Here is a 26577-nt window from a genome sequence, read left to right on the forward strand (position 1 = left end):
GTAGAGCACCAGTACAGTCACTGGGACTTTATTCAGCTACATTCTCTGTTATTACATGCATTTTATTGTATATAGCTAAATCCTTGGAGTCTTTGTGAAGTAATTCAGCTCCTTCCCTTGTGTTTCCATCTTTCCAACATGTACAGAGGTGACTTGTTGAGGCAGTAGTCATATTCTTCCATCTGAGCTGGATACAGACTTTACTACCTGTAGCTGATGGTCACTGTCCACCTTATTGCCTCCCACAGCTCTGCAGTGAATATTTCCTCACCTGCTTCAGTTCAAACCCAAGAACTCAAGTTTAGCTGCACTATATATTTCACTATTGTATTTTTTCTTGTAAATCTATCCCCCGGCGGGCTTGTTAATAATTCAAGATCTGTCCTCTGTCCCATCTGAAGTGCTGGCATGGGGATAGCAGCAGCTGTAATAATGAGGCAGGATCCTGCACCACTGCATGATAGGGAAGAAATCTATGATTTTGTAAATGAATAGTGACTGCTGAGAGAGGTAGAGATTTTCATACCTTGATATACTAATTGGGACCACTGAAAATCAGCATGAGTTGAGCGTGACTTGGTATGATAACTGACGACAAGATTAGGAAAAGAGGAGGATACATTGATAATGGATGGAGATTTGAATTATCTGGGCCAACCCGGTGTGCCTGGTCACTTCACTCTAGAGTTCAAGAAGGTAGGAATATAGATTTTGTGTAAATGCCTGCACTCCTGATTTGTGCTAGTCTCTCCTTTTTGCACAAATACACAATATTCAATAAAGCATAATTAAAAAAAAATCCAGGTTGTTTTTGATTAGGCTGATTAATCCATCAATATCAGCATAACAGTCAAGATCTGCTCTCTTGGGCTCTATCTTCATGTTAATATAGCTCTGTGTAATAACTGAGAAGTCCACCTTCTCAGCAGAGCTAATTGGCTTGTGTCCGGCCAGATGCTACTGTGACTGTGCTGCTTCCATTTCTGTAACCACTGTGCCATAAGATCTCCACCTGGTTTTTGGTTAGTGTATGTTGGGCATTAGAAGGGAAAGGGAAGTAGACTACATGTAGAAGTACAGGAATTACCTGTGTCTACAACTTTGCAAGCCATTTTGAATTAGGAATCTTCTATATAATGAAAGATTGTCTAGAAGAGTCACAGTTTCCATTATAAAACTAGTGCAGAATAAATGTTTTCTTGAAAGCACTACTAACAAGACCCTAAACTTTTAGAAAAGCAGTGGGAGTCTTGCTCAGCTGACATGTGACTTATCTGGCATATGGAAATTTGGTCTGTATCTATAATATCTTTGTAAATTACTATTTTATTTAATTAGCAAACACTTAATTAGATAAAGATTTGTCTAGCACCTCCTGTTCATTAAATCAGAAAGCATTCTCTATTTTAATTAGCATGACATTTTCTATAATCAATTTAATGAAATGCCATCTGCAGTTCTAATAATACTGTTTACAGCAAAGGCTGATTGACAGATGTGTTGACAGCGAGGTATCAACCTTCTCTTATGTTTGTATTTAAAAAAAAGTAAAATATAAGGAAAAAGGGGACTCTGACATGCTAATACTGCTCTTCGTGCTGCAAAGCAGAATTTTGTTTAAACAACCCAAAACTTAGTAAATATTTTCAATTGGAAAACAAGCATTTACAATCTTCAGGTTTACACTATCAGTAATTTCAGAAGACTGCCCTGAGGCCTCCTTGTTCTAGATATCGTGGAGCAGATTTACAGCATTGCTTGGATGTCTCTCCTCCTCTTTCCTTCGCTTCCAAGACATTACTTGCGCTCTCAAGACTGTTTGATAGATTGCCTTAATATCCAATGGTTTCTATGCACAAAACTGCCAGAGTACTGACACGGCTGTATCACCAGCAAACTCCTTGGGCCCTGCCCTCCAATGGGAGGCCCAGGGGTCATCATCTGGGCCTCCTCTGGCCAAGCAACAGGCAGGCTCTACTAGAGGGACCAGAGGATGTATCTGCTTCTCTTGCTGTGGTACTCGATGGATAGGAAAAAGCCCCAGATTTCAGCCTCTGTTCTGTATTATCACGAGAACAGAGAAAACGAAGTGGTCAAAAGCCCATCAGATTTCTGTAATGCTCAACATTTTTAAGTGAGGGGAGGTTAGGACGTGAATACTTGAAAGAATGTCAGTGCCCAGTGCTTCTGGGCTCCTTTAGGCAATTAGCTTAGGCTAGGATTTACAGTGCTATGTACAAATTAGCCAGCAATTAACCGCCTATGCTCTGTGTATCTCTTTATAAATCAGTTTATTCTTCAAACTATTCAATATACGTATTAGTAAATTCTAAAACACTATTGAGCCAGGTCCTAGCAAGTTGGATTTGGCATGTCTTGAAACTGATGGATCCACACAGGTTCATCACAGGAGTTACCATGAAATAAATCTTATTATCAACAAGTAATCCAAATTTAGCAAATGTTCTACCAAAATATTTTTGTTTGGCAAACAAAATTCACATTAACAGTTCTGTGAATTTAGTAGAAAGTAGGGTTTTCTTTCCCCAGAGGACTACTATTGATTCTGCTACTCCTTGTCACTATTAGCACATGCAGAGAATATTCAAGCTACAGCTTTTAGTTTTACAATAAGCTTGGACTGCTGTGATGACTAGTAAAGGCTAGAGGGAAAACACAATGTGTATTCATGGGTTAAAAGTCACAGCTTAAAACCTTTGTGAATAGGATGGAATAATATTCAGTAAAATAAACCTACTGGTAGCAACTCAACCCTTGCATGGCCAAGGTGAAGCATGCACACAGAACTGGAGGCTCAGATTCAGGAATCTCCTGACTCCTATGGCTTAAGTGAGCCTAAGCTGCCCCTTTAAGTTTTCATAAATTCTCAGAGTCCATGCAGGGCGGGGCTCCTGCTTTTATGTTTTATCAGGGAATCCCCACTTGTTCCTGAAGCTGTTGGATCTTTCCAAGTACCACACTGATGACTCTCAGTACTTTGTTAACTGGTCATGTCTCATGTCTCTGTTGGTCTGGGATCTCTTGTAATATATCCCAGATTCAGAGACCTACAGAAATGACAAAAAAATTTCCTGTCACCTTTGTTCATTCACACATAGGACATGGCTAGCTGTCTCTTGTCTCTTACGGCTGAAATATGCAGTTAAGTGTGTGAACAGTTTAAGGTACACAGAGAGTGTCTTAGGAAAAAAAATAATGTGATAAGTAGCCTGGAGCTTTTTGTGTCATGTACAGGTCTGAATATGCAATACCACCAACAAAAGAAGAAAACTTCGAACTACTAAAAAGTTGGATCAACATTGAGGTGAAAGTGAATAAGACTAAAACTCAAGAGACTTGAGTTCTGCAACGTGCTATTGATGGGCCGTGTGACCTGCAGCAAATCACTACAGCTCCTCATGTGTCTTCTTTATCTATTACCTTTTGCATTGTCTTTTCTTTTCTAATTCCCATCAGTGGGAAACTGATGATATGTAATAAAGTTTCTAACACAACAGACCTGTGCATTTATAAACAAGGAAAAGGTTGGCTTCTGAGGAAATAGTTGCCCTGTGTAATGTTGTATCCTCGTGGAGCAAGGTGCTTTTCAAGTTGGTGAAAGAACAATTAATGTTCATTTGGGCAACACTAGTGAAAGAGAACAAAGAAACAGCTCAGTGGACTAACATCACACAACTGTTGTTTGGAATAATTAGATGATTTATTTGGCAAAGCAATTGCAGTCTAGATACCACGTCTCATGGCATTGCTTACAGATACAATAGTTCTGAGTAAAGGTAATAGAGGCTGGCTCTAAACAATAGTAAGTTTTTAAATGCTTGGAATATGCAAACCTAACTCACAACTTAGGTTTCATAGAATCATTAAGGTTGGGAAAGACCTTTAAGGTCATCAAGTCCAACCATCAACCCCACACCACCATGTCTCCTAAACCATGCCCTGGAGTGCCACATCTACACGTCTTTTAAATACTCCCAGGGATGGCGACTCCACCACCTCTCTGGGCAGCCTGTTCCAATGCCTGACAACCCTTTCAGTGAAGAATTTTTCCTGCTATCCAACCTAAACCTCCCCTGACGCAGCTTGAGGCCATTTCCTCTCATTCTATCGCTAGTAACCTGGGAGAAGAGACCAACCCCCACCTCACTACAAACTCCTTTCAGGTAGTTGTAGAGAGCGATAAGGTCTCCCCTCAGCCTCCTCTTCTCCAGACTAAACAACCCCAGTTCCCTCAAACTCTCCTCATAAGACCTGCTCTCCAGACCCTTCACCAGCTTTCTTGTCCTTCTTTGGACATGCTCCAGCAACTCAATGTCCTTCTTGTAGTTTGCTTTAAAGTATATCATAACTTGACCTTTCAACCCAATCTGTGTAATTTGAATTACAGGACAAGTTGCTTAAGTCTAGTGACATGTGAAATCAGAGCTAATGCTCATCAAGTAAATCGCCACCATCCACTGTCCTACTTTCAGAAAGGGAAATCATTAAAGGCCATATTTACCCTAGGCGAAATTCTTACACTAGCACAATTCGAGGCTTGATTTTCAGTGATATTGATATAATTAAGGCTGGGAGTTAGTCCGTTTTTCCCCCCAAATAGTATATCATAAGAATTTAAAAATGCCTACATTTTTTTTTAAGATAACGGGAGGCTAGTTGGAACAGTGACATTCTGTAGCATTTAGGACAATTCAGAGTGTTGTTAATTCAAAAAATGAGGATAAATCCAATAAATGAGGGTAAAGAAATTATTACAGAATGAATGGGGGTCAAGCTGCTTGTCAAATACAAAAAGTTTTGCATTGATTTCTTTGTATTTTATGATATTTTGCCTGTACTCAACATTCCCTGCAACAATATAAAACGGGCCAGGGACAGTATAAAGCTGCATCTCCTGGAAACAACACTTATCCTGATCCTGAGCAGAATCTTTTACCAGTGTTGAACCTAAAACAGGAGCAATAGCTGTAGTGAATTTATTTATATTAAATGCTGCTTTGATTTTAAAAGCACCTGGGATTATCATGATGCCTTATTTATGTAGTAGTTGTATCACTGAGGGCTGTATTTATGGTATTGATATATACATCCAAACTGTGATTTAAATTGTATGGCTTAATCATTTCAGCAGAATGTGTGTTCCACGTTCTTTGCCTAGAGATAGAGCACATGATGAAAAGATTTACTTTTAAAAACATACAATAGCATAAGAATTTGGACATTTAGCCTCACAATGGTAAAATAAATTATTGTTGGTTCTACAGCTAATATAATTTTGTAAGAGGATGTAATATTTATGTTACTGACCCAGGTGAAATCATTATGCTGCAATAATTACAGAAAAATTTTGGTTTGAAAGGGTTTTTTAATGTAATATTTTATTTAATGTTGCATTATTTGTGAAAGCCAAATTAGTTTTAGATAACCTGTTCAGCAGCAGGTTTGGTCTACAGACCTCTGTGCCCACTAGGCAGCCTCCCTCAGAGTCAGGTTTAGAAATAAGCTCTGAATCAAGGTGGAGTAAATTCTTCCTAAAGATTGTTACCTTATTCAAACAGACATCAAGTTTGTCTTCTGACAAACTCAGTGGGCTTAATTAAACTAGACACTATAGTTCTGATGAAAAACCTTGAATATGCAACATAAAGAACAAGAAAGGTATTTATGGCAGCCTTTGCTGAAACCCTGCAATTTAGTGAATCATTTTGGTAAGCTGTACCTGACCATCCCAGCAGGTAAACTAAATCACCTGCTGCAGGGTAAGGCAGAGGAGGGGAGAAAGAGGGGTAGTCCATTTTGTCTGCCTGGTAGAAGTTTCTCTTCCGAGATCTGTGGAATTCACGTGCTGTGCTGCATACCAAATGTGCCTCGTTTGCATGCTCATGCAAAGCATGCAATCTGCATGCTTTGAGAAGCATAGCAGGCACACACACCCGTGCGGATTCTCTGAACAAGGCTGCAGTACTAGCAACCCCAGTGTCCCGTCTGCAGCTGAGATCAGTATTTGATAGTTTGTAGGTAAGTGGAGTAGAAGGCACAAACAGCAGACGAATTATGCATCAGAAGGAAAAATAAATATCCTTTGATCCCACAGGCAGTCAACTAAAAAAAACCTCAAGGTTTAAGATTTTTATTAAAATTGTCTTAGCACAGAGCTACAAACACGAGTTATATTGTGCAGACAATCCTGTATTCCCAAAGATTCACTGTGGAAGGGGATGAGAAAATCAATGGAGGGAGTTAAATCCACAGATTCCAGGCCAGAAGAGATTGCAACAGCCATCCAAACTCAATCTTTTATATTTTTACCCACATTCAGGCTACACTGATTCTTGACATAACGATCTAAAGAGTATCTTTAAGTAAAAAAAGTCCCAGGGCTGCTGATTCTGTCATCTCCTTTGCTGAGCTCTTCCGTACATTCCAACCTCCATACCTGTCATCAACTTTTCCCTAACTATATATATATGACCTAAATGTCTTTGAACGTTCTCTTTGTTAACCTGAACAATTTTAGCCATTCCAACCTTGCATTTTTATGTTTGCCTTCTGATCCAGAGTTACACTGACAATTTCTTAGCACTCCTCTTTACTCGTTTCCCATTCTCGCCGTGTGCATTCCAGGAAGTGGGCATATTACAATAGTGTCAATCTCACCAGTGGTATGAGCAGAGGGAGGATCACCCTAGGACTTTTGCTTGTGATCCACTTATGCTGACGAATTGCATCAACTCTTTTTGCCATGATATTGCACTGAGAACATGTAGTACAATATTTATCTGTATAAGCCCCTAAGCTTTTCTTTCCATCACTCTTCATCAATTCCAGTTTCCCTTCTACAATAATGAATGGTTAACCAGGTGAGACAGATCACTTGGTAGGAGTACCTGTGTTCCTCTTTATTTTTCTTAATGATACTATTTTTAATCATTCTAATGTGTTTCCCATTAGTTCTGTGTAATGTAAGCTTTGGAATCACAATGTCATAAAATAGATTGAATACCTTGATGGAAAACCCAATATTCAGTTTCAGCATGGTTGCCTCTATCAAACATAACCCTGTAAAACTTTAACAAAATCTATGTTCCTTAAAATGCTATCAGGCATTAATTATATTGCTAGCCAGTATTTTGTAGGAATAATTCTGGATTTATTGTGCCAATATTTTATTTGGGACTGATGTGAGGGTAACTTATGGACAGACCCTTGGATGCCTGTCTTCACCTTTTAGCAGCACAGAATAATCTTATCAGTCATCCAATGCTCTAGAGTTTCCAAAGTTTTCAGAAATTTGAGAACTATTACAAGTAAGAAATGCTTAGTGAGTTGTTTTAAAGACCGTTTTTTGTACATCATCCCGGGCTGGTGACTTGATAACTCTTGTTCTCTGTAGAGGCTTCCTCACAGTCTTTTTCTCAAGACAGAATGCTTTCTGTTTTAGTGATGTCCTTAGTGGGTAATGTGGCTCTTAAGTGCTGCAATTTGTGCCCAGCCAAGAGTTTTTTACATGATACTACTCTTTGTTTTAAATCAAACGAGAATTTCTTTGAAGTAGGAACTCTGCTTCTCTGAATGGCTTTGTGAAGTGTCCGGGATCCCTGAACTTCTTTGTGGTGAAGACACCAAGATAATAATCAAAATAAGTCAACCAGTTGTGTAAATGGACAACATTAAGGACTAGGTATTATTTTCTTCTGTAGACTTTTTGACCCTAGGTAACAGAATTTTCAAAACAAATGTATGTTTATGGCTCTTACTTACATTTGAGCTATCAATGAAAAAAGTCATCATTATGTTCTGTGACCATCAACTCTAACATTATCCAGCCTGACAAGCCATTTTTTGGAATGAGACTTCCATATACATTAATATGATTACTTTTGAAGACTGTATTTATGCTCAATGCTTGCATGATATTTTGATATAATATTTTATCTGAGAAACCCATGTATTTTGCAAACGTTCATTTAATTTATTCAGTATAGGAGTTAACTACTGAGTCCAGTATAGAGATGAAAGCCCAAGTTCAGTGAGAGATATAATTACTGTCCAGTAGTCTGTCTTTTGAAAAGGTTTAACTCTCAGTTCTCTGTTCTGATCATTTGAATAAATTATGTTCTAACTTGAGAACAAAGGCTTTAATTTATGTGTTTGCTATTCCAAATGCTTTTTCACCCCTTGTATATGACTTGCAAGAAGAGCCCAAGGACTGTGTATTTTACCTGTGTCCTGTTAGCAATTTTAAGCAAAGTTCTTTATATTAGTGAAATGTTCCGGTAGGATTAGTTAATGTGGCATGATGTTATAAATCCTATTGGCCAAATGTACATGACCTACAGAAGAGTAAATAACTGAGCAAAAGGTACATTCTGATACTGTTGTTTGGATTTGGGTAACTTATTAGTCTCACCTATGGACCAAAAATGCCTTTTTCAGAGCACTGTTGAGGCAGGGGGCATGAACACGGCTAGTTGTTGACAGCTGTTCAAAGTCTCTGGGTTATATGTGCCATCTCTCACATCATGGTTTACTCATAACTTATAACTGGGGACAGCTCTTTTTTCTGTAATATTGCTTAGCTCCTTGCATCATCACTGGCGATTTTCAGTGCTGGGGTGCCTGAAAGGGTACATGCAAAAAACCCTAAAAGAAGTTGCAAGAACTTTGATGTTCTGTAATAGCCAATAACCTGAAAGCACAATAACTTTCTACAAAGTGCTACCTCTTTTTATTCCGAATGAATATTTGAAATCTTTCTAAGACATTGCTATTAATTCCGCACTTCACAATCTAATTTTCCTTCCTAGACAACAGCTCTGATAATCCTGTCCTAACCTCCATCAATCCCACCCCACTTCCCAGCCATGATCCTAAAATAGTTTAGTAAGCTCTTAAAATGAGGCTTCATTAATTTTACAGAACACAGCAGAGGACATTCACTAGTGCTGTATATCTAGAGTTTCTGTGGAGTCAATTAAAATAGAGCTACATTTTTCTGAATAAGCGAAGCATATTTTTTATGATATCATAACCTTTTTCTCCATCATGTTTACTTCCCACTTCATAAAATTCAGGGATCTGTAACGAATTTCTCAGACATTACTGAGGATTAGTAAAGTTCTTTTGTGTTTCCTTTAGGCTTAATTTAGAACTTTCCTTACGCTTTCTACATTTTTATAACAAAGTAGTTTGATTAAATATAAATCTCATACATGGGTTTTAAATAACATGAAAGAGTCAGCACTCAGTCTGTTCAATCTCTTATTAGAAATAGTGGGAAATTTGGAACCAATATTGTTTTTTAAATCAAGGCTTATGTAGTTATTGTGTATTTCTTGATAATTTTGCAGGTACTGATACAAACAGATACAAAGCCTTATTCATAGCAGCCACAATTAATTTTAAAAATTTTTTTCTTTAGTTCAGGTGTATTCCATTATTTTTCCTATGGAAACTTATAAATCAAGTAAGTGGTAGAGGGAAAAAAATACAACAGTTCACCCTGCAGTGTTTTAAATGTTCTGCAAATGGACCTATTTAGCTTTAACCCTCCTTTGCTAACATTCAGCTTATGTAACCATCTGGTATTCTGTGGCCCAGCATTAATCACATGGGACAAGGACTGTCTTAAGCTATAGTACATATCTTTGTCAATCCAGTTGCCAGAGATACAGACTTGTACAGAAGTTTTGTTAGAATCACTTCTACAGGGATATGTGACTATGGTGTCCAGCAAAAGCTTTTTTCTTTGCAAAACTTTGGTATATGGCCCTTTTCATAGTGAATATGGTTCGACCTTAAGGTGTCAGAGTGACAATGGTATCTAGGTGAGAGCAGTTTTACATTCAAGATGTCACTTTGTTCACAGCGACCCCATTTTTGCCACAGAAAATGTTTCCATTTAAGTGAAATAATATTTTAGAGTGAGGTGAACGTGCTATATAACATAAACTGATATATTTGAAACGCATGAGGCAAATCAACAAAAGTAGATGTTGTGAGTGAAATTCTGCTCTCAGTCTCATGTATTGTAATCAAGATATTTTAATGACTGTAATATGCTGGTTTTCTCTACAGGTGTATTAAATACTCAGTGTGTTTGCTAACTGTTAATGCCTTTGTTGTTGCAGATACAGCAGTGGTGTACAAAAATAGGAATGGACATGTTGTTGAACTGAATGTAGAAACGAATACAACTACATTATTATTGGAAAACACAACTTTTGTAAGTAATATATGTTATTTACTCATTTCTTAGTGGAAGTCAGCAGGCGTTTTTTCATGCAACAGGAGTGAGAGAGTGTGATATTGAAAGGTTACAGAAAATATGTTTATAACCTAGAGTAGATTATATATAAATGGAAAGTACAACCCATGCCTCTGACAGTGCACAATTTCTGGCTGAAGTTATTTTTTGTTTTCTTCAACCTACATGTAAATAACCAAGATGATGGAGGTCCATGCTTTGTTCAGGCCATTTGAAGGATCATGCCTGGCATACGTGCTGGCGAATCTGCCTGACGTCTATTATAAGAGATTTCGTAAAATGGGGGAATGCTACTCAAAATATTGAGAGCTTTTCCCTATTAGAAAAGGGGAAGAGTGTTCAAAAGTCATAGGAAGATTTTCCTTTAAGCAATTAAATATGCAAAGAAAAATACATTTCCTAGTCCTGTTAATCTCTGGCTTACTTGTTCCTCTGTGCTTTAATGGCAAACCAGATGCTTGGGGATTATTCCTCTTGACCAGTAAATAGTATATGCACGAGTGGTTTGCATATGCTTCTGACGCCTTAGTCTGCATTTTTTTTTTGCTTTGCTTGGTGGTGGTGTTCTCACTGATAGCACTTACATCCTACGCTGTGATTCTCGTTTATCAGGGTTTTGCAGCATAAACGCGTGGCTTGTCAATCTTTCCTCAGAAATGCTCCATACAGACCACTGGCTGTTATTGTTAATCCCTGTATTTTTAATTTAGTGAAATCTTTTGCACTTGCAGACCCAAAAGGATGACTCATTTTCATCAGCGGTCTTTGACAAAGGCTGATTTTATTCCTGGTCTGTTCCTGTCCTTTGCTGATACAGATTCTTCATTTCAAAGCATAAAGCCCCTGGTGACCTTTTCTTCTAACTACTTTAACTAGAAGGAGGAGAGCAGAAGTTCAGGAGAAAGGACTTGAAGCTGACTTCCTAGGTCAATATGAAGATCAAGGAGAAGGGAGGAGAGAATTGTATTTTAATGGCATGTGTGTGAGGCTCCCTTCTGCAAGCTGCACCCTTCCATATATTGGGATGTGCCTCACGGTACCTCCTATCCCCCAAAAAACTGGCAGACATGGTGAAAAGTGGGTGAAAAGGTGAATTTCTATAAAGTACAAACTGCAAAGTATCACAAAAGCATTCTCCCCTCTTATTTGGGTATATGTGTGTGAGCACTTGCCTGGCTAAGTAGAGGATTAACTGTGTCAGGCCTATGTATTGCCTTTATAACTTGAATGGAGCAGCTGCTTGGACATCCCTGGCTACAAAGCTTGACTTTATGACAAGACTTGTGTTTCCTCACAGATGAATTAATACGCTTTTGGCTGCAAGTGTTTGGATCATGCGATGTCAAGTATAATGCCAGCCTGACAGGCTATTCAGGCCATTGTGCTAAACCAGTCTTGCCAAGTAACGGTGGATCAGTATGGACAGGCTGCTTCCTACTGCGAGCATCGCCTCGTCACAAAGTTGCTCTTCTCTGGGCTGAGAAATCTCTAGTTACTAGATATCTACCTTTAATTAGAAATGTGGGAAGCTGATCCAAAATGGATAATATTCATGCAAGCATTTAACAATTATTTATGAAACCAGAGACAAATAAAAACATAAGTGTTCTTTCCTGCAAAGTTCCTCTCTATACAGTCAGTAGCCAAGAGTGTTAGAGGTAAATAAAGTGAATTCCAGCAATGGTGATTCATATGGAAGTAGAATAAAAAGCTGAGAAGAGCAGAAGACTCAGTAAGTTTTTTGCTGTATGTTTGGCAGAGAGCAATGGGAGAAGTTGCTGTGCCAAGCTGTCTGTTGACAAGGTGGCCAGCAATCCTAACAGATCTTAACTTTATAGAAGCAGATGTATGGCTGGAATCAAAAGCTGTCCTGTTCTTCTAAGCTCCACTGTCCCCAAATTCACACTGCTAAATGTGCTCTTCCAAAGTTAGACACCTGGATCGTTAATCAAACATTTTCCTCACTCAGTGTCACATCTGCTTAATCACTGGTGCATAATTAGAATGGTGCTGGTTTAATGACTCTGCATAGATGTCTTGTATTAATAAAAAATACAGCACAGCCCCAACATAGGCAGTGGCAATGCAAGTTCCCTTATTCTTCCTGATCAAATGGTTTTAGTCATGAAGTGTCACCTTTTGATGGGAGTTATTAGTCTGCTTTCAATCTGTGTTCCCTCTCCTGTTTGCCTCTCTGCTCAAGCAGCCTGCACAACCGGCAGGTTTTTCTTAGTAATGTTGATAATTGTCCATTGAAAATTGAGCTTCCACGATAAACTTATTGCGCAGGGGCAAGGGGCTAGTAATGACTCTTTGTCTTTACTGATTGGGCTGTATTTCAACCAGCAGCTCGGAAGAGATTTTCTTTTTTCCTCATTACTAATCCCCTGAAGCAGTCTTCCACTGTGTACAGATCGCTGGCTCTTCTTTTGCATCTCAGAGACTGCCGTTTTTGTGCAAAGTTTGTTTCTTTTATCCTTCTCTGTGTTGCTTATTGTCTAAAAGTCAGAAAGCCCTAGTGAAAAGCCACTATGCTCACTATACATGTGTATCAGCAAAAAAGTAGACGGCGGGTTTTCTTAAAAACATATATATATAAAAGATTTTTTTAAAATCCAGTTTGAAAAAATACCATTAAAAATAGCGATACACCTGGAAAGAAGAAAGGCTAGTGTTTTGTCATTCTAAGATGCCCATTTGTCTTCAGTAGGGAAATACCTGCCCAAAGTTCCTGAGTGAAAAGTATTTTTTTTCCAGTTTCATTAAGTTTTATTCAGAGAATAGAAGAAATTACTGCATTTCATTTATCCTTTTCCAATAGAATCCTTTTCTATAATCAATCTATTAGTAAAACAATCTAAGCTTAATATAATTAGACTATTAGTAAAGCAATATTATGGATAAGAAATACATTGATACAAGTGAAAAGTGTAGTTCGTAAAGCACACAGAATATCTATGAGCATCTCTGGAGATAATAATTTCAAGGCATTTTCTAAAATATATTTGTCCTCTGAGTGTATTCATGTAGTATATCCTGTTTAAGCTGTCTAATAAACAGTTAATATTCTGAGCCAGTGGCATATAAATGTTAACAGCTGGAGGCTGGGCAAGTCTATTAAATGGAGCCAAAAAAAGCCCTAGACATTAATCACTGTGTGGCATCCTGGTGTTTGCAATGCCGCCTCGATACGTGATTACAATATGTTCTCTATCATCTCTCTGAGGTCCCAATCACCATGATCGTAAGTGACATGCCTACCCGTTCTTCAGCATTTAGCAATACTTTATTGCTCATTATAGTTCCAAAGTAAGTAACATTCTACCACATTTATCTAAGTAATGCCAGTGTTTAACAAGCATTTGTTTTATACCTTTTGCTGTCAACTATTGCATAAAGTCACTAAGAGCAGTTTACCAGTTCACGTACAACCCAGCCACAAGATCTGGCTAAGCTGGGGAAGAGAACATGGAGGACCACATGGTTTCTTTTGCACAGGGGAGGTTGTCCATCTGGTCCCTTATCAGGCTTCTAGATCAGCCTCTCTAGTCTGTTTTATAGTCCTTAAACCCAAACCAAAATGCAAAAAGCAAACTCAGCAATGAGAGGAAACGTGTGTAGGGACTGTGTTCTGTTATGGTACTTTCCAAATGCGTTGAATCCTCTGGTAGAAAGCTTTAGAAATTTTGTCTTCATTTCTCCCTCTTAAAAAAAGCTGCAATAATTATGCAAGTGGTAAGGCTGTTGTTTGTTAGCCCTCAGTTCCACTGATTTTGTGGTGGTTGTATGCAAAATTATTCGGATTCTACGCATACGCCCTAACAAACACACAGTCCAGGATCCTGGGTCAGAAATGAGTCTAGCTTGACTCCTTAAGCCTTTTGAGTGTAATTCATGGGATGTATTTTGAATCATCAAATATGAGGCTATGGATTTGTTTGCAGTGCCTGATGATAAAAGTATAACTGATTTCAGTTTGGAAACTCTAGAATAGTCTCGTACCTACAACAGCTTCCCCCTGGCTGTATGCTTTGGACTCTTGTTAAACCCAGCAGTTCCTGACTTTCTCTCCCCCTTGATATTGATACCTTTCCACAACTCGTTTCAAGCTGAAAGGAAAACTGTATCGTGGTGCACAGCAAACAAATGCTACTTAGTTGCAAACCTGTTTCCACGGCCTTGCCGGGAGTAAACCCTAGACTATGTTGAATTGTCGTTTACTGTAGACCATCTTTTACACAAGGATGGAGAGAGAAGGATTACTTCTTGCTGCCTGCTAATTAGGGGATGGCGTCAGAAGGGTGAGCAGAGCAGGAATAGCGTTGGCTCATGAATCATGATTAGGCTGTGGCAGCCCAGCTGTGAAAACCCTGTGGCGGCCTTGCAGCCTAAAGCAGAGATTGAGAGTTTTAGTCCGAGCCGAGCTTTTGGCAGGGACTGTTTTGTGCTGTTTTACAGAGCATAGTTCATAAACGGCCCTTGTCTGCTTTTTGATTTTTTTTTTGTTTTGTGTTCCCCACCACCACACCCCCTTTCTCTTTTGTTGATTGATGTAGATTTAATTGCAAGAGTAGTTTACATGCTTATATTTTAAGAGCCTTGCATAAGAGATTAATGAAAGGTTGAATAATGGTAAACACATTAAACACTATATAACCACATAAACAATAGTAATTGTTGCAACACTGGACACTTTAATGACCCACACATGTTTTAAATAGGTGGTTATGAACATTGTAACAGTATCTCTGCTCTCCCATGCTCCTCTAAATGTTAAATAGCCCCCTCAGCAAAACCTTTTCAGTAGAGGGGGTTTTATGAGTTAGGGTTTATTGTTACAGTGCACCACTGTGCGTAGGGATGGGAAAGCCTGACAGATGGACGGGTTTGCAGTCACTGTGGTTTAGTGATAGCCATTGGTTTTTGTCCGAGTGAAGGAGGTTTCAGCGCAAAAAATGCAAGGGACAGTACTCCAAACTGTCAAGTCAGGGTAGCTCTGTGTGGGATCTCTCTAAATAATACTCCTGATGAGTTTATCCCTTGATGTAGAAAATAGTTAAGGATTAACTATACCAAAGATGGGGAATGGGCGGGGAGAAAATTTTGTCAGCCGCACAGGACTAGTCATGCCCTTTTTGTATTCTACAGTCTCTTCCTCATGTGTGTGAAAGCTCTTGGGAATACATGAGGAGGTTCAGGTGGGTTTGGGGAGTTTGGTTTGTGTTTTTGAGAATGACCCACCCAGGGTGGCCATTGTCCATAGGGTAGAGTCCAGCTTAGATCATGGTTCGAGGCACATTAATCTTTTACACTGGATAGGAAACCTGAGTGTTAACAGTTCCAACACCTAGTATTGCAGTGGTTTTGGATCTAGATTAAATGCTTGGGTAACACAAGAACTAGTGCATTAAGAAATGTAACCTTGGAAACGCAAGTTTTTCAACATTCTAATTATCATGCGTTTTCCTAATTACAACCTGACTCTCTTCTCAGAGGTCTTCTGTTTTTACTGCTGCGCAGCTTGCTCTTCTGCTAGGATCCACTCTCAGCTGCTCTCATCTAATGTCCCCGTGATCCATCTCCTTTCAGTCACAGCAGTGGTAATGCAAGGAAAATCCCATTGTTCCCTTGATTGCTGGTACCACATGAGGAAATCGCTCCATGCCAAATGCCTGGTGATTTTGTAGCTAGTGCATTTCTGTCCCATATGATTCCTCTTACGCATTGCTATTTGGTCAATGCCAGTCTGATAAGTTGACCTGAATACCTGTGGATGCTAATGAACTACCAGACATCGATGTTCAGCTATACCATTAAGTTAAAATTCTGATAGAGGTGTAGGTATGTGATATAGAGAGATGTATAATTTCCTAAGCAGTAGTATTGCCATCAAGCGTTAAAGTAACAATCTAGGGGTCTTGAAATATTTTATCCTGGATTGTCGTGGTTCAGCTTCAGTCGGCAACTGAACACCACACAGCCACTCGCTCACTCCCCCCTCCCCTCTGGGATGGGGTACAGAATTGGAAGAGCAAAAGCAAAAGGGAAAAAAAAACTTGTGGGTTGAGATAAGAACAGTGCAATAATGAAAATAAAATAATAATGATAACAATTATGATAATAATAACAATAATGATAATGTAATAAAAAGGAAAAGGGAAAAAGAAAATAATACAAACCCATAAATGATACAGCCGCTCACCACCCGCCGACTGACGCTGCCCAGCCCTGAGCCGTGATTGCTGCCTGCCTCCCAGGGCCAGCCCCTCCCAGGTAACACACTGGGCACGGCGTTACATGACATGGAATATCCCTTTGGCCAGTTTGAATCCACTCTCTTAGCTGCGCCCCCTCCCCTCCCGGCTTCTTGTGCATTTGAAAATATGTTGTTCTTCAGAATTTTGTTTCCCATTTTATTCATCCATATGGAAAAGGTGGAAGAAAAGCCAATAGTGTGTGGTGAGGGGGTTATAAGGGGTCCCTTTTATTTACTTGTTGCAAAATTGCTTTTTCTTTTGCTTTTGCTCTCAGTCTCAAGCTGTTCTCACCTTCTTTTCTTTCCATGCAAAACTGTATTTAGCAAGAGATAATTGGAATGTGAGTGAGAGGAGGAAGCTGGAAAGCTGAAGGGCAAAAGGCTGTTTAAATGCACTGTGTCCTTCTGCCTCCATTTGGGTTTTACCCTTGCAATCTATGGTGACAGTGAGACTAGCAGTCATTGCCTGTCCATGGGATTGTCACATCATGCATTGCTGTCATGAGAAGAATTAAAACTTTTTATCATGTGAGGTATTTCAAAGAAACCTAGAAGTACAATGTTCGGTATGGTTAGACCTAAATATACAGTCGGTGCGGGTTTTGGTTGGGTGAGGAATACAAGATCAGACGCAGGATCGTTCTTTCATGTCTAAAAAAGTGAAATGATATAAAATTCAGCAATATAGAAAAATGGATGACAGATTTGTTAATTAAGAAGGGAAGACAGTGTACAGGTGTTTAAAAACATTTTTTGGGGATCAGAACTATGCAACAGTGTGAAATGTAACTAATTTAGGTATTCCAGCATTTTATCTAGTCAAAGAGTTTTCTAGTTGCATACAGCTGACAGTTTTCATACAGATTTTAAGTCTTGATGTGGTTCAGCAGAACTGACAGCTATTAGCAACATTAGGAAATTACCTTTCTTTTTCCTTCTCCTCTGCGTTTCCTCTCTTGTGGTTTGGAAAGGGGATAAGGGTGTATATGGAGAGCACAGTGCAGCACCATGTTGACTTTCCCCCAGTCTCCTGATACTGTGCAGAGAGACAGAGGGAAACTAGCCCTGCTTCTGCATCCAGGGACCGTGCCTAATTAGCCAGCTATATTTCTCCCTGTTTCAGAGCTTGTTTGTCCAGAGCTACATTTCTTGGAGATCAAGCACAGCTAAACCATAGAGGCGTAGTCATAAGGGGCAGTGTTAAGGTCTGTCTTCCTGAACAAAGGCTCAACAGCTCCTGACAACGCAAGAAGCTTGAAAAGTTGCAGATATGCAGACATGATAGCAAAACAAGCATCCTCCAGATCTTTGATAACAAGACACCTGAGGTTTTTTAATTCCCAATGTTTCCAATATGATATTTTTCCAACACTTTCTTTAAAACTCAGAATTATGTTCTCCTGAGAAGAGAGCAAACCCTTGGGGTCAGAGTCTTGACAAACTTCTTTTTAATGAATAAATTTATCTAATCCCTATAGTGAATGTCCTGACAGACAATCTCCTAGGGGGCTTGAGTGGCATATGTCTCACCTCCTACAGCAGGGACTGAAACTTTCTTTTAAGCCCATCACCAGCTGATCTTATATCCTCAGTCATGGAGTCAGGCATCTGTTGATTGATGAAATACCTTAGACATGTTTATGGGGAAAAAACAAAATCTGTCTTTTGTTTTCGTGAACTCACAGATTGTGAGCTTACTTGCCATGTTAGCCAGGAGGAATGAGTCAGGTGATTTTTTTCCCTGTTATTAATCTCAAAGGGCTTCTTCTGTGCATACAAGTAGACAGTTTCTGAATTTATCACCACAATTGTGCTTGTCTTTACCAAAAAAACCCCAAAACAGACCTCTAAGGAAATTTAAATCACTTTAACTGACTGTAAGTCACTTAACTGTCTCTGAAATTCTATTACAATTAAACATATATTTTCTTAAAGGCTTGATTATAAATCCAACTTAAAAAAATAAGCTAATTATGTTTTTATGATAATTCAAAGAAATCAGCATTGCTATCAGCTTTGGCAATGAACATATGATTTCCACTGATCTAATTTTTATTTTCTTGTTTCTTAAGTAAAACATTAAAAAGTATGAAACAGCTCTAGGCTGTTTCTAACAAGAATATTACCATTACACCAACAAAAAGAAAACTATTTTGCCAAAGCCATTATCTGCAATCAAGAGATTGTAGCTTATTGGCATTATGTGTACACTGTGTGTATGAGGCATTTCTGAAGGCAAGCAGAATTTTGCAGGTGAGTACAAGCTGAATGAACAAGGTCATCTTCAGTAGGATTCAAATGATTTTAAATCCCAAATCCACAAGACTATACTTGGATATAGAATATGCGAGTAGCTCTTGCTGGTGTTTCCTTGACCTGCCAATAGTTTGCAGCTGAGCTACTCAGGTGTTTGCATTAAGTGCATCATTACTTTTGTGGTGGCATGATCAGTGACTGGAGATTCTTACTAAATGCATGAAATAGTAGGCACCACACTCCCTGAGAATGAATTTGGAAGGCTGCCTGGGTTGTATATTGCCGAAGACTGAGTTAGGGGGGCAATATTTAATGAGCTGCTAGAAAGCACAGAAATTTTACATCTAAAAATGTTTTCAGTGATGCACCAAGAGAAGGGAATGTTACTCATAGATTAATGTAGTGTCTGCTTAGAGATGGTTAATGCATAAAAGCTAGTTTGAGAAGGTAGAAATCTGTTCTGAATGCTCTGTAGATACAAAAGGATGCTTTTAGGTTTTTTTCTTTTCTTTTCTCAAGACTGCAGATTTATCATCCGATGTTTGATACGGTCATGCTCTTGCATCAGACTAATACACAGATTATCTTCAAAGCTGATTTTTTCCCTTTGATTTCTTTGGATAGCTGGATTTTAATTATATTACCTAGGAACTTAAATTTAATCTGTATATCAAAACATAGAGTCTTCTTGATTTATTGGAAGATTAGTTTTTGGAAGATTGCTTTTGGGTGGTTTTTGGTTTGCTTGGTTGTTGGGTTTTTTTTGTTAGTTTGGGTTTTTTCTTTTCCCAAGAATAACTTCTTTCCCCCTCTTAATGTATTAGTTTGTGACTTCTGGTTTGTGTACCTTAAACCCCTGTTGAATTCATTAGTTTAGCAGTGGGATTGGGCTAAAGGGAACAGGATGCTTAAGGAATAAAATAAGGGAAAGCCTTGCTTTGAACAGCAGATAGATCTTGTTCTGCATAGCTACTAGTTTATTTTCTTTCATCTTGTACCTTTGTGGTTCTTTTATTTTTTTCTGTCCTACTTTTTCTAGTCTTATCTGCATTTTTCACTTCTCCTTTTTCCTTTCATTCTGCAAATAGATGTCTTGAGATTAATTTAAAATTATTTCTTTCAGTGCCCTTTAAAGCATGTTCTTATCTTCCTTATACATTAGATACATTAAATTCTTTCTGACATCAACATTACCCCTTGATTAAATTACAGCCCTGAATTCAGCTGGGTGTCATGTTGTCTTGGATAGATATAAAGCAATATTAGTTTTATGAAGCTCCCTTATGTTTCACTTTGCTCTCCCGTAACCATTTTCTTTCTTGTAAGAAGGAGTTGGTTGGTTTTTTTAGTGGAAGTTCTCTTGCAATATGTTTATGTATGTGGCATTAAAAGAAAAACAACAGAGATGTAGTGCACATCTATTCTTTTTCTTGCATGTTATCTTTATACCTAACCTAGTGGTAAATCTCCCTTATAATCAAACCACCAGTGTTTTCCTTCATCCTCTGTAAATGAATTGGTTATAGGTGTTATCATTGAGCTTAGTGCTTGCAATTATGATAAAAATACTCAACAACTTAACTGGTATTTAGTGTTGAAGCCAGATTCATCTGTTGCCATTGTGCTGATACCAGTAAATTAGACTAAGAATTCTGAGAGTCCTCCTTCTGTGAAAGTTACGTAAGTTTTCAAACCAGACCTGTCTTATGGATGGGAAGTTCTTAAATTAACTCTAAGAAAATTTGGAAAAAACGGTCCTCCTTATTGCAAACTCACTTCTACTGTTACTTCATTTTAGGTAACATTCAAAGCATCAAGATACTCAGTTTCACCAGACTTAAGATTTGTTCTTCTTGCATATGATGTTAAACAGGTAAGCCAAATATTTATAATCAAAGAACCTGTAAATTAAAACTCTGCCTCTCTTGTTCTTTTGTATATTTGATCTGTGATTCCACATAATACAACATGATTCATGTTCTTGATTTTTCTTCCCAAAACCTTCTGATGAAATGATGGTGAAGTATGTATTTAAGTGGGTACAGAAATACTGTGGGGTTCTCAGTTGAAGCAAATTACCACGGCTCCTCTGAAGTGTCATTCGGGTTTATCTAGTAGAGATTTCATAACCCTTAAACAGTTCTGTTAGTAGCTGATTATGTGAAAGTCTGTCTTTGATACTCCTTCCTGTTTTAAACAGCTGTACATGTGTCATTTATGAACTATACTAAAAAAAACCTGGCTGATTCATGTTGGAATTTTTATTGTTGGCTCAGTAGTCTGAAAGCCTCTTGGACTATGTAATGCAGTGTTCTTTGTTTCTCATAGTATTTAGAGATTTTGCTAGGCTATTATGTTGTCAAAAAGAGTTTCAATCCATAATACCGTAGAGAGTTTCCTAAAACAAATTTTCGAACACAAACAAAAATTAAAATGGTTTTATCAATTTCCTCTGTGTATGTTGGTGTTTGTATAAAAATGCTACTAAGATTAAAACTGTTATTCATTACAGAATAGTTTTGAACTGATAGACACAGTGGTTATTCAAGCAAGTTTGGGTTATGGGGTTTTTTTGTTTATTTTTATTGATATAACAGTAAAATTTACAAATACCTGTTAATACCTGTGACCTTGATATCAAAAGTCAATGTTCAGAAATGAGAAAAGATTACTACTGTTTATCACATCACACTACAGTGTAGTAGTTTACTTATTGTTTTGCGTTGGTAACCGATAATAGAATAGCTGTGTGTTGTAGACTGAAATTCTTAGAAAAAATAAAATATTCATTTCCAGGACAGTATACAAACCTTTCCAGTCTCCTGATTATATTGCTGGATTCATCTGTATACCTGCAGCTTTAATAATTGTATCTGCAAACTGGAATATGTGCTGGAAGCTGATCTGAAATCTTCTGAAGGTGTTAATGTAAAACGATTGGTTTACTTGGAACTAGATCCAAGTAGGTTTTCTTCTACCAATTTGGGTGGATTCTGGCTTGAGTTCTTTTTATGCTGTGTGTTGACCGATATATAAGGAAAGGGCTGCTAATGTTTAGTTCACTTTTTTTTTTTGTTCCAGTTTTATTCCTGTCTGAAAAATATTTGCTTCTTGCTGTTTCCCTTCTTGATTGCTTCTTTTTTTTGTGTGTGAAAGAGTTTAATAATCCCTTATACTGACTTAATTTCCGCATTTGATGTATTGAGATTTTAATTTTGGATGGGTGGGTTTGTTTCGGATGTTCTTAGTAGTTGCTGATATAGCTGATAGAGAAATACAGGCAAACATGAAAATATCCATCACGCTTTATTACATCTAAATGTAGTAACATCAGGGATGAGTCCCTGCCCCACAGTAACGATGGTCCTTTGACATGCAAATTACTCTCGGTACATGCTGAATATATCCCTTTGCAGGAGAACTCTCTCTCTATATTTCATTCTTGGTTTTGTTGCAAAAAGAAACTTCCCCTTCCTTTCACAGTCCTCTAAGTAACTGCCAACAACTGGAATGAGGTTTGCAGCATTTATATTTTGCATCTAGCCATTTCCTTTGCTCAAGTATATTGACAAGAATTAATTAAAATGAGAAATGAACAAGGTTTGGTAAGCAGTTTGTGGCGGTAGTGCTGCATGGCTTTGGATGGGGCTTGTGATGCTTATTCTCCAGTGTTCCAGCTGGGCTCATGGCTTTCAAACCAGAAACATACTGTGATCATAGTGTCCTCTAGAAGGTAATGGTGATGGTGCTAAAATTTGTTAATAGCTGGATGTTGTCAGCCAGATCCTCAGTTGATGCAAATGATGATAATAATAATAATAGTAATGCCATTGAAGTCTGTTACCTCCTGAGAAGACCCTGTTCCATAGGATGGAAGGGAAAATCACCAAAAAGAGTGTAAGCCAATTCTTTTAGAAGTTTTTAAAAAAATATTATTGTGAATATGTGGTAAAAAGCCTTTTTTTCCTCCAGATTTTCTGATCCTTGGGATATTTGTTAGGCTGGTGAGGCACTTCTGCTTTCTCAAAGTCTGTTGGCGAAAAGGTGCACAATGCCTTGGGAAGCCTCTTTGTTTCTGCATAACTAATGCTTCCTAATAACATGAAGGGTTAAGTTACTGTTCATTCTTCTTGGACTTTCTCTTCTCTCTTTCTTCCCGTTAGTCAGAGGCAGACTTACTGGGTCTGAATGAGAGGAAATCCACCTGTCTACCTTACTTGTTCCCCTGGCTGTTAACTATAAATGATAAAATTTATTGCCTATAAAATTAAAAGTAATCTTAAACGGCATAACTTAATAGGAATTTTTCAACTTAGTTTCAATAGAATCAGGCCAGGTTCTTTCCTCATATCTCATTTGAGTGTAACTTTTTACAAAACTGAGGATTTGTTATTGTCGTGTGTTATAACACATGCTTGAGTCTCTAATAATACCCAGTACAAGGAACTGCAAATAACTTGTAAGCGTCTAGTTAATCTCACCATCTGCTGTATGCCACAGACCCTCGGACTCTACTACCTATGTTTGCCCCTTAATCTTCCTTCTTCGTTAAGGTTTAAGGTGTATAATTGTACTGTAATGTATTTGATGGGATTTCCGCTTTTGCGGATTGTCAAGGCTTTGGGTTTTTAAAACTATAATGGTTGTTTACATACATTAATCTGTGTTCTTTGTAACATACAGTAATACAGCTGGAACAGATTTATTAATCAACAGTGTTATAAATAAGCTGGTGTGTTTCAGCTGAACAGATTGGAGAAAAATACACACAAATGTTTCTTCAAGACATTTTGTCATGAAATTGTAATTAGAAACAAAGTTATTTTGATGTTTAGATTAAAAATAAATGTTGAGTTAAATTATATAGTTGAATATTTATTTTACTGTTGTCAGCATTTTCTTTAATCTATTTTATGCTTGGAATGGCAAATTTTAATTAAATTTGCAGTTGTTTCAGCACAATTAAGAATGTCCTCTATGCATAACGGGACATAAATCTGCATGAAAATAAGCTATCTTTGAATACAAAAGTAATAATTGAATGAATCATTTAAATCATGCTTAATAGAAGGAACAAAATTATTTCATGTGGCATAGCAGCTGTTTTGCTGTAGCTCTATAAACTTCATATGGAAGAAAATTCCTTTACTAAGGAATTCAAAGTGTTGTAAATTGTTTTTCTGGACATTGAAGTCGCTTAACATAAGGCAGTATTAGTGGCATAAGCACTGTGGCTGTTCAGCTTTTTCTTCAACAGAAGGCTGTGGCAATTTTAGAAGTATTTTCTGTATGTTCTTTGATGCAGTACTCCATGGCTATCCACACCTCTGAAATGATTTCATCAATTCTCCAAGTTTTTTGACTTTGCCAAAACTTGCACAGATGGACTGTGTGTAGTTCAGGCTTTCTTTCTGCCACTCACCGTAATTTGGTCGGCATCGCTGAAAAAGCCTCATTTTGCAAGGCAACAGATCAATAAGTAGGAACTGATTTGAGAAATGAGCACATGCATTCTTGCTGAATGTCCTGCCGTCCTGATTCTTCTGGGACAGTGTGAACACAGCCGCGGGGAAACCATTGTACGTATTGTATCCAGAGAGGGGGCAGTTTTGTAATGTTATATCTTTTTGATTTTGGTTTTCCTTTGAAGACTGTCAAGGTGTGAGCAAAGAATGTGATGCTCTGAGAGGCAGAGCATCTAGGCCGGTTGAGATTTCCAGAGGAAAGGTTATTTCACTCTTGCTTTTAATAAGGACAGTGTTAAAATGACATTTAAAATTTTCCTCACTCTGGTGGTGTTATTCACAACTACGAAACCTGATTTATAGTTTTGATTAGAAAAGGGATATCAGACACTCTGTTCTTGCATTATGGTAAAGAATGGGGCAGTAAATTTGCAATTTGCAGTGCAGTGAGCACTGAGGTTTTAAGAAATTCTTTTACCCTTGAGGAATTTCAGTGTCCCTCAGCAGAAGGTTATACATGGCCAGTTGTCCCTGGAGTCTATGTGAAATGAAAATAAGCTTTATTCTGGATACTTGCTCAGACATCATAGGTATGTTCTCCCCATGGGCTTTGTAAAATATAATTTGTTACAGAGGAACAAGTGAAGAAATAAATGAGATCAGTTCCTCTTTTTCTTCGTTAAGTCTCCTTTTTTCCTCACTTGATTTAATATTCCCTTCCTTGTGATTGTCTTTTTTTCCTACAAACTATCCTTTCCTCCTTCCTGCTTTAAAATTCCTTTGGAATAACAATTTTCAGGAATTTTTCATGCTTCTTTCTGCTATTAATACAAGATGAATTATGCGGACGTTTTTAGAGCCCTCCATTCTAGCCCTCCATTCTAGCCCTCCATTCTAGCCCTCCATTCTAGCCCTCCATTCTAGCCCTCCATTCTAGCCCTCCATTCTAGCCCTCCATTCTAGCCCTCCATTCTAGCCCTCCATTCTAGCCCTCCATTCTAGCCCTCCATTCTAGCCCTCCATTCTAGCCCTCCATTCTAGCCCTCCATTCTAGCCCTCCATTCTAGCCCTCCATTCTAGCCCTCCATTCTAGCCCTCCATTCTAGCCCTCCATTCTAGCCCTCCATTCTAGCCCTCCATTCTAGCCCTCCATTCTAGCCCTCCATTCTAGCCCTCCATTCTAGCCCTCCATTCTAGCCCTCCATTCTAGCCCTCCATTCTAGCCCTCCATTCTAGCCCTCCATTCTAGCCCTCCATTCTAGCCCTCCATTCTAGCCCTCCATTCTAGCCCTCCATTCTAGCCCTCCATTCTAGCCCTCCATTCTAGCCCTCCATTCTAGCCCTCCATTCTAGCCCTCCATTCTAGCCCTCCATTCTAGCCCTCCATTCTAGCCCTCCATTCTAGCCCTCCATTCTAGCCCTCCATTCTAGCCCTCCATTCTAGCCCTCCATTCTAGCCCTCCATTCTAGCCCTCCATTCTAGCCCTCCATTCTAGCCCTCCATTCTAGCCCTCCATTCTAGCCCTCCATTCTAGCCCTCCATTCTAGCCCTCCATTCTAGCCCTCCATTCTAGCCCTCCATTCTAGCCCTCCATTCTAGCCCTCCATTCTAGCCCTCCATTCTAGCCCTCCATTCTAGCCCTCCATTCTAGCCCTCCATTCTAGCCCTCCATTCTAGCCCTCCATTCTAGCCCTCCATTCTAGCCCTCCATTCTAGCCCTCCATTCTAGCCCTCCATTCTAGCCCTCCATTCTAGCCCTCCATTCTAGCCCTCCATTCTAGCCCTCCATTCTAGCCCTCCATTCTAGCCCTCCATTCTAGCCCTCCATTCTAGCCCTCCATTCTAGCCCTCCATTCTAGCCCTCCATTCTAGCCCTCCATTCTAGCCCTCCATTCTAGCCCTCCATTCTAGCCCTCCATTCTAGCCCTCCATTCTAGCCCTCCATTCTAGCCCTCCATTCTAGCCCTCCATTCTAGCCCTCCATTCTAGCCCTCCATTCTAGCCCTCCATTCTAGCCCTCCATTCTAGCCCTCCATTCTAGCCCTCCATTCTAGCCCTCCATTCTAGCCCTCCATTCTAGCCCTCCATTCTAGCCCTCCATTCTAGCCCTCCATTCTAGCCCTCCATTCTAGCCCTCCATTCTAGCCCTCCATTCTAGCCCTCCATTCTAGCCCTCCATTCTAGCCCTCCATTCTAGCCCTCCATTCTAGCCCTCCATTCTAGCCCTCCATTCTAGCCCTCCATTCTAGCCCTCCATTCTAGCCCTCCATTCTAGCCCTCCATTCTAGCCCTCCATTCTAGCCCTCCATTC

At 38.8% G+C, this 26577-nt stretch overlaps 1 protein-coding gene across 2 annotated transcripts in view; it reads left to right on the plus strand.

The window, feature by feature from the left end:
* DPP10 (dipeptidyl peptidase like 10) overlaps positions 1–26577 on the plus strand; it is a 311266-nt gene that overhangs the window by 128921 nt on the left and 155768 nt on the right. For both annotated transcript variants that reach the window (XM_064451108.1, XM_064451109.1), the window contains exons 4-5: positions 10152–10246; positions 20599–20673. In XM_064451108.1, coding sequence (XP_064307178.1) covers positions 10152–10246; positions 20599–20673 — 170 coding nt within the window. The remainder of the gene's footprint in view (positions 1–10151; positions 10247–20598; positions 20674–26577) is intronic.

This window comes from Phalacrocorax carbo, chromosome 5, assembly GCF_963921805.1.
Source record: "Phalacrocorax carbo chromosome 5, bPhaCar2.1, whole genome shotgun sequence".
In the NCBI taxonomy this organism is placed as follows: domain Eukaryota; kingdom Metazoa; phylum Chordata; class Aves; order Suliformes; family Phalacrocoracidae; genus Phalacrocorax; species Phalacrocorax carbo.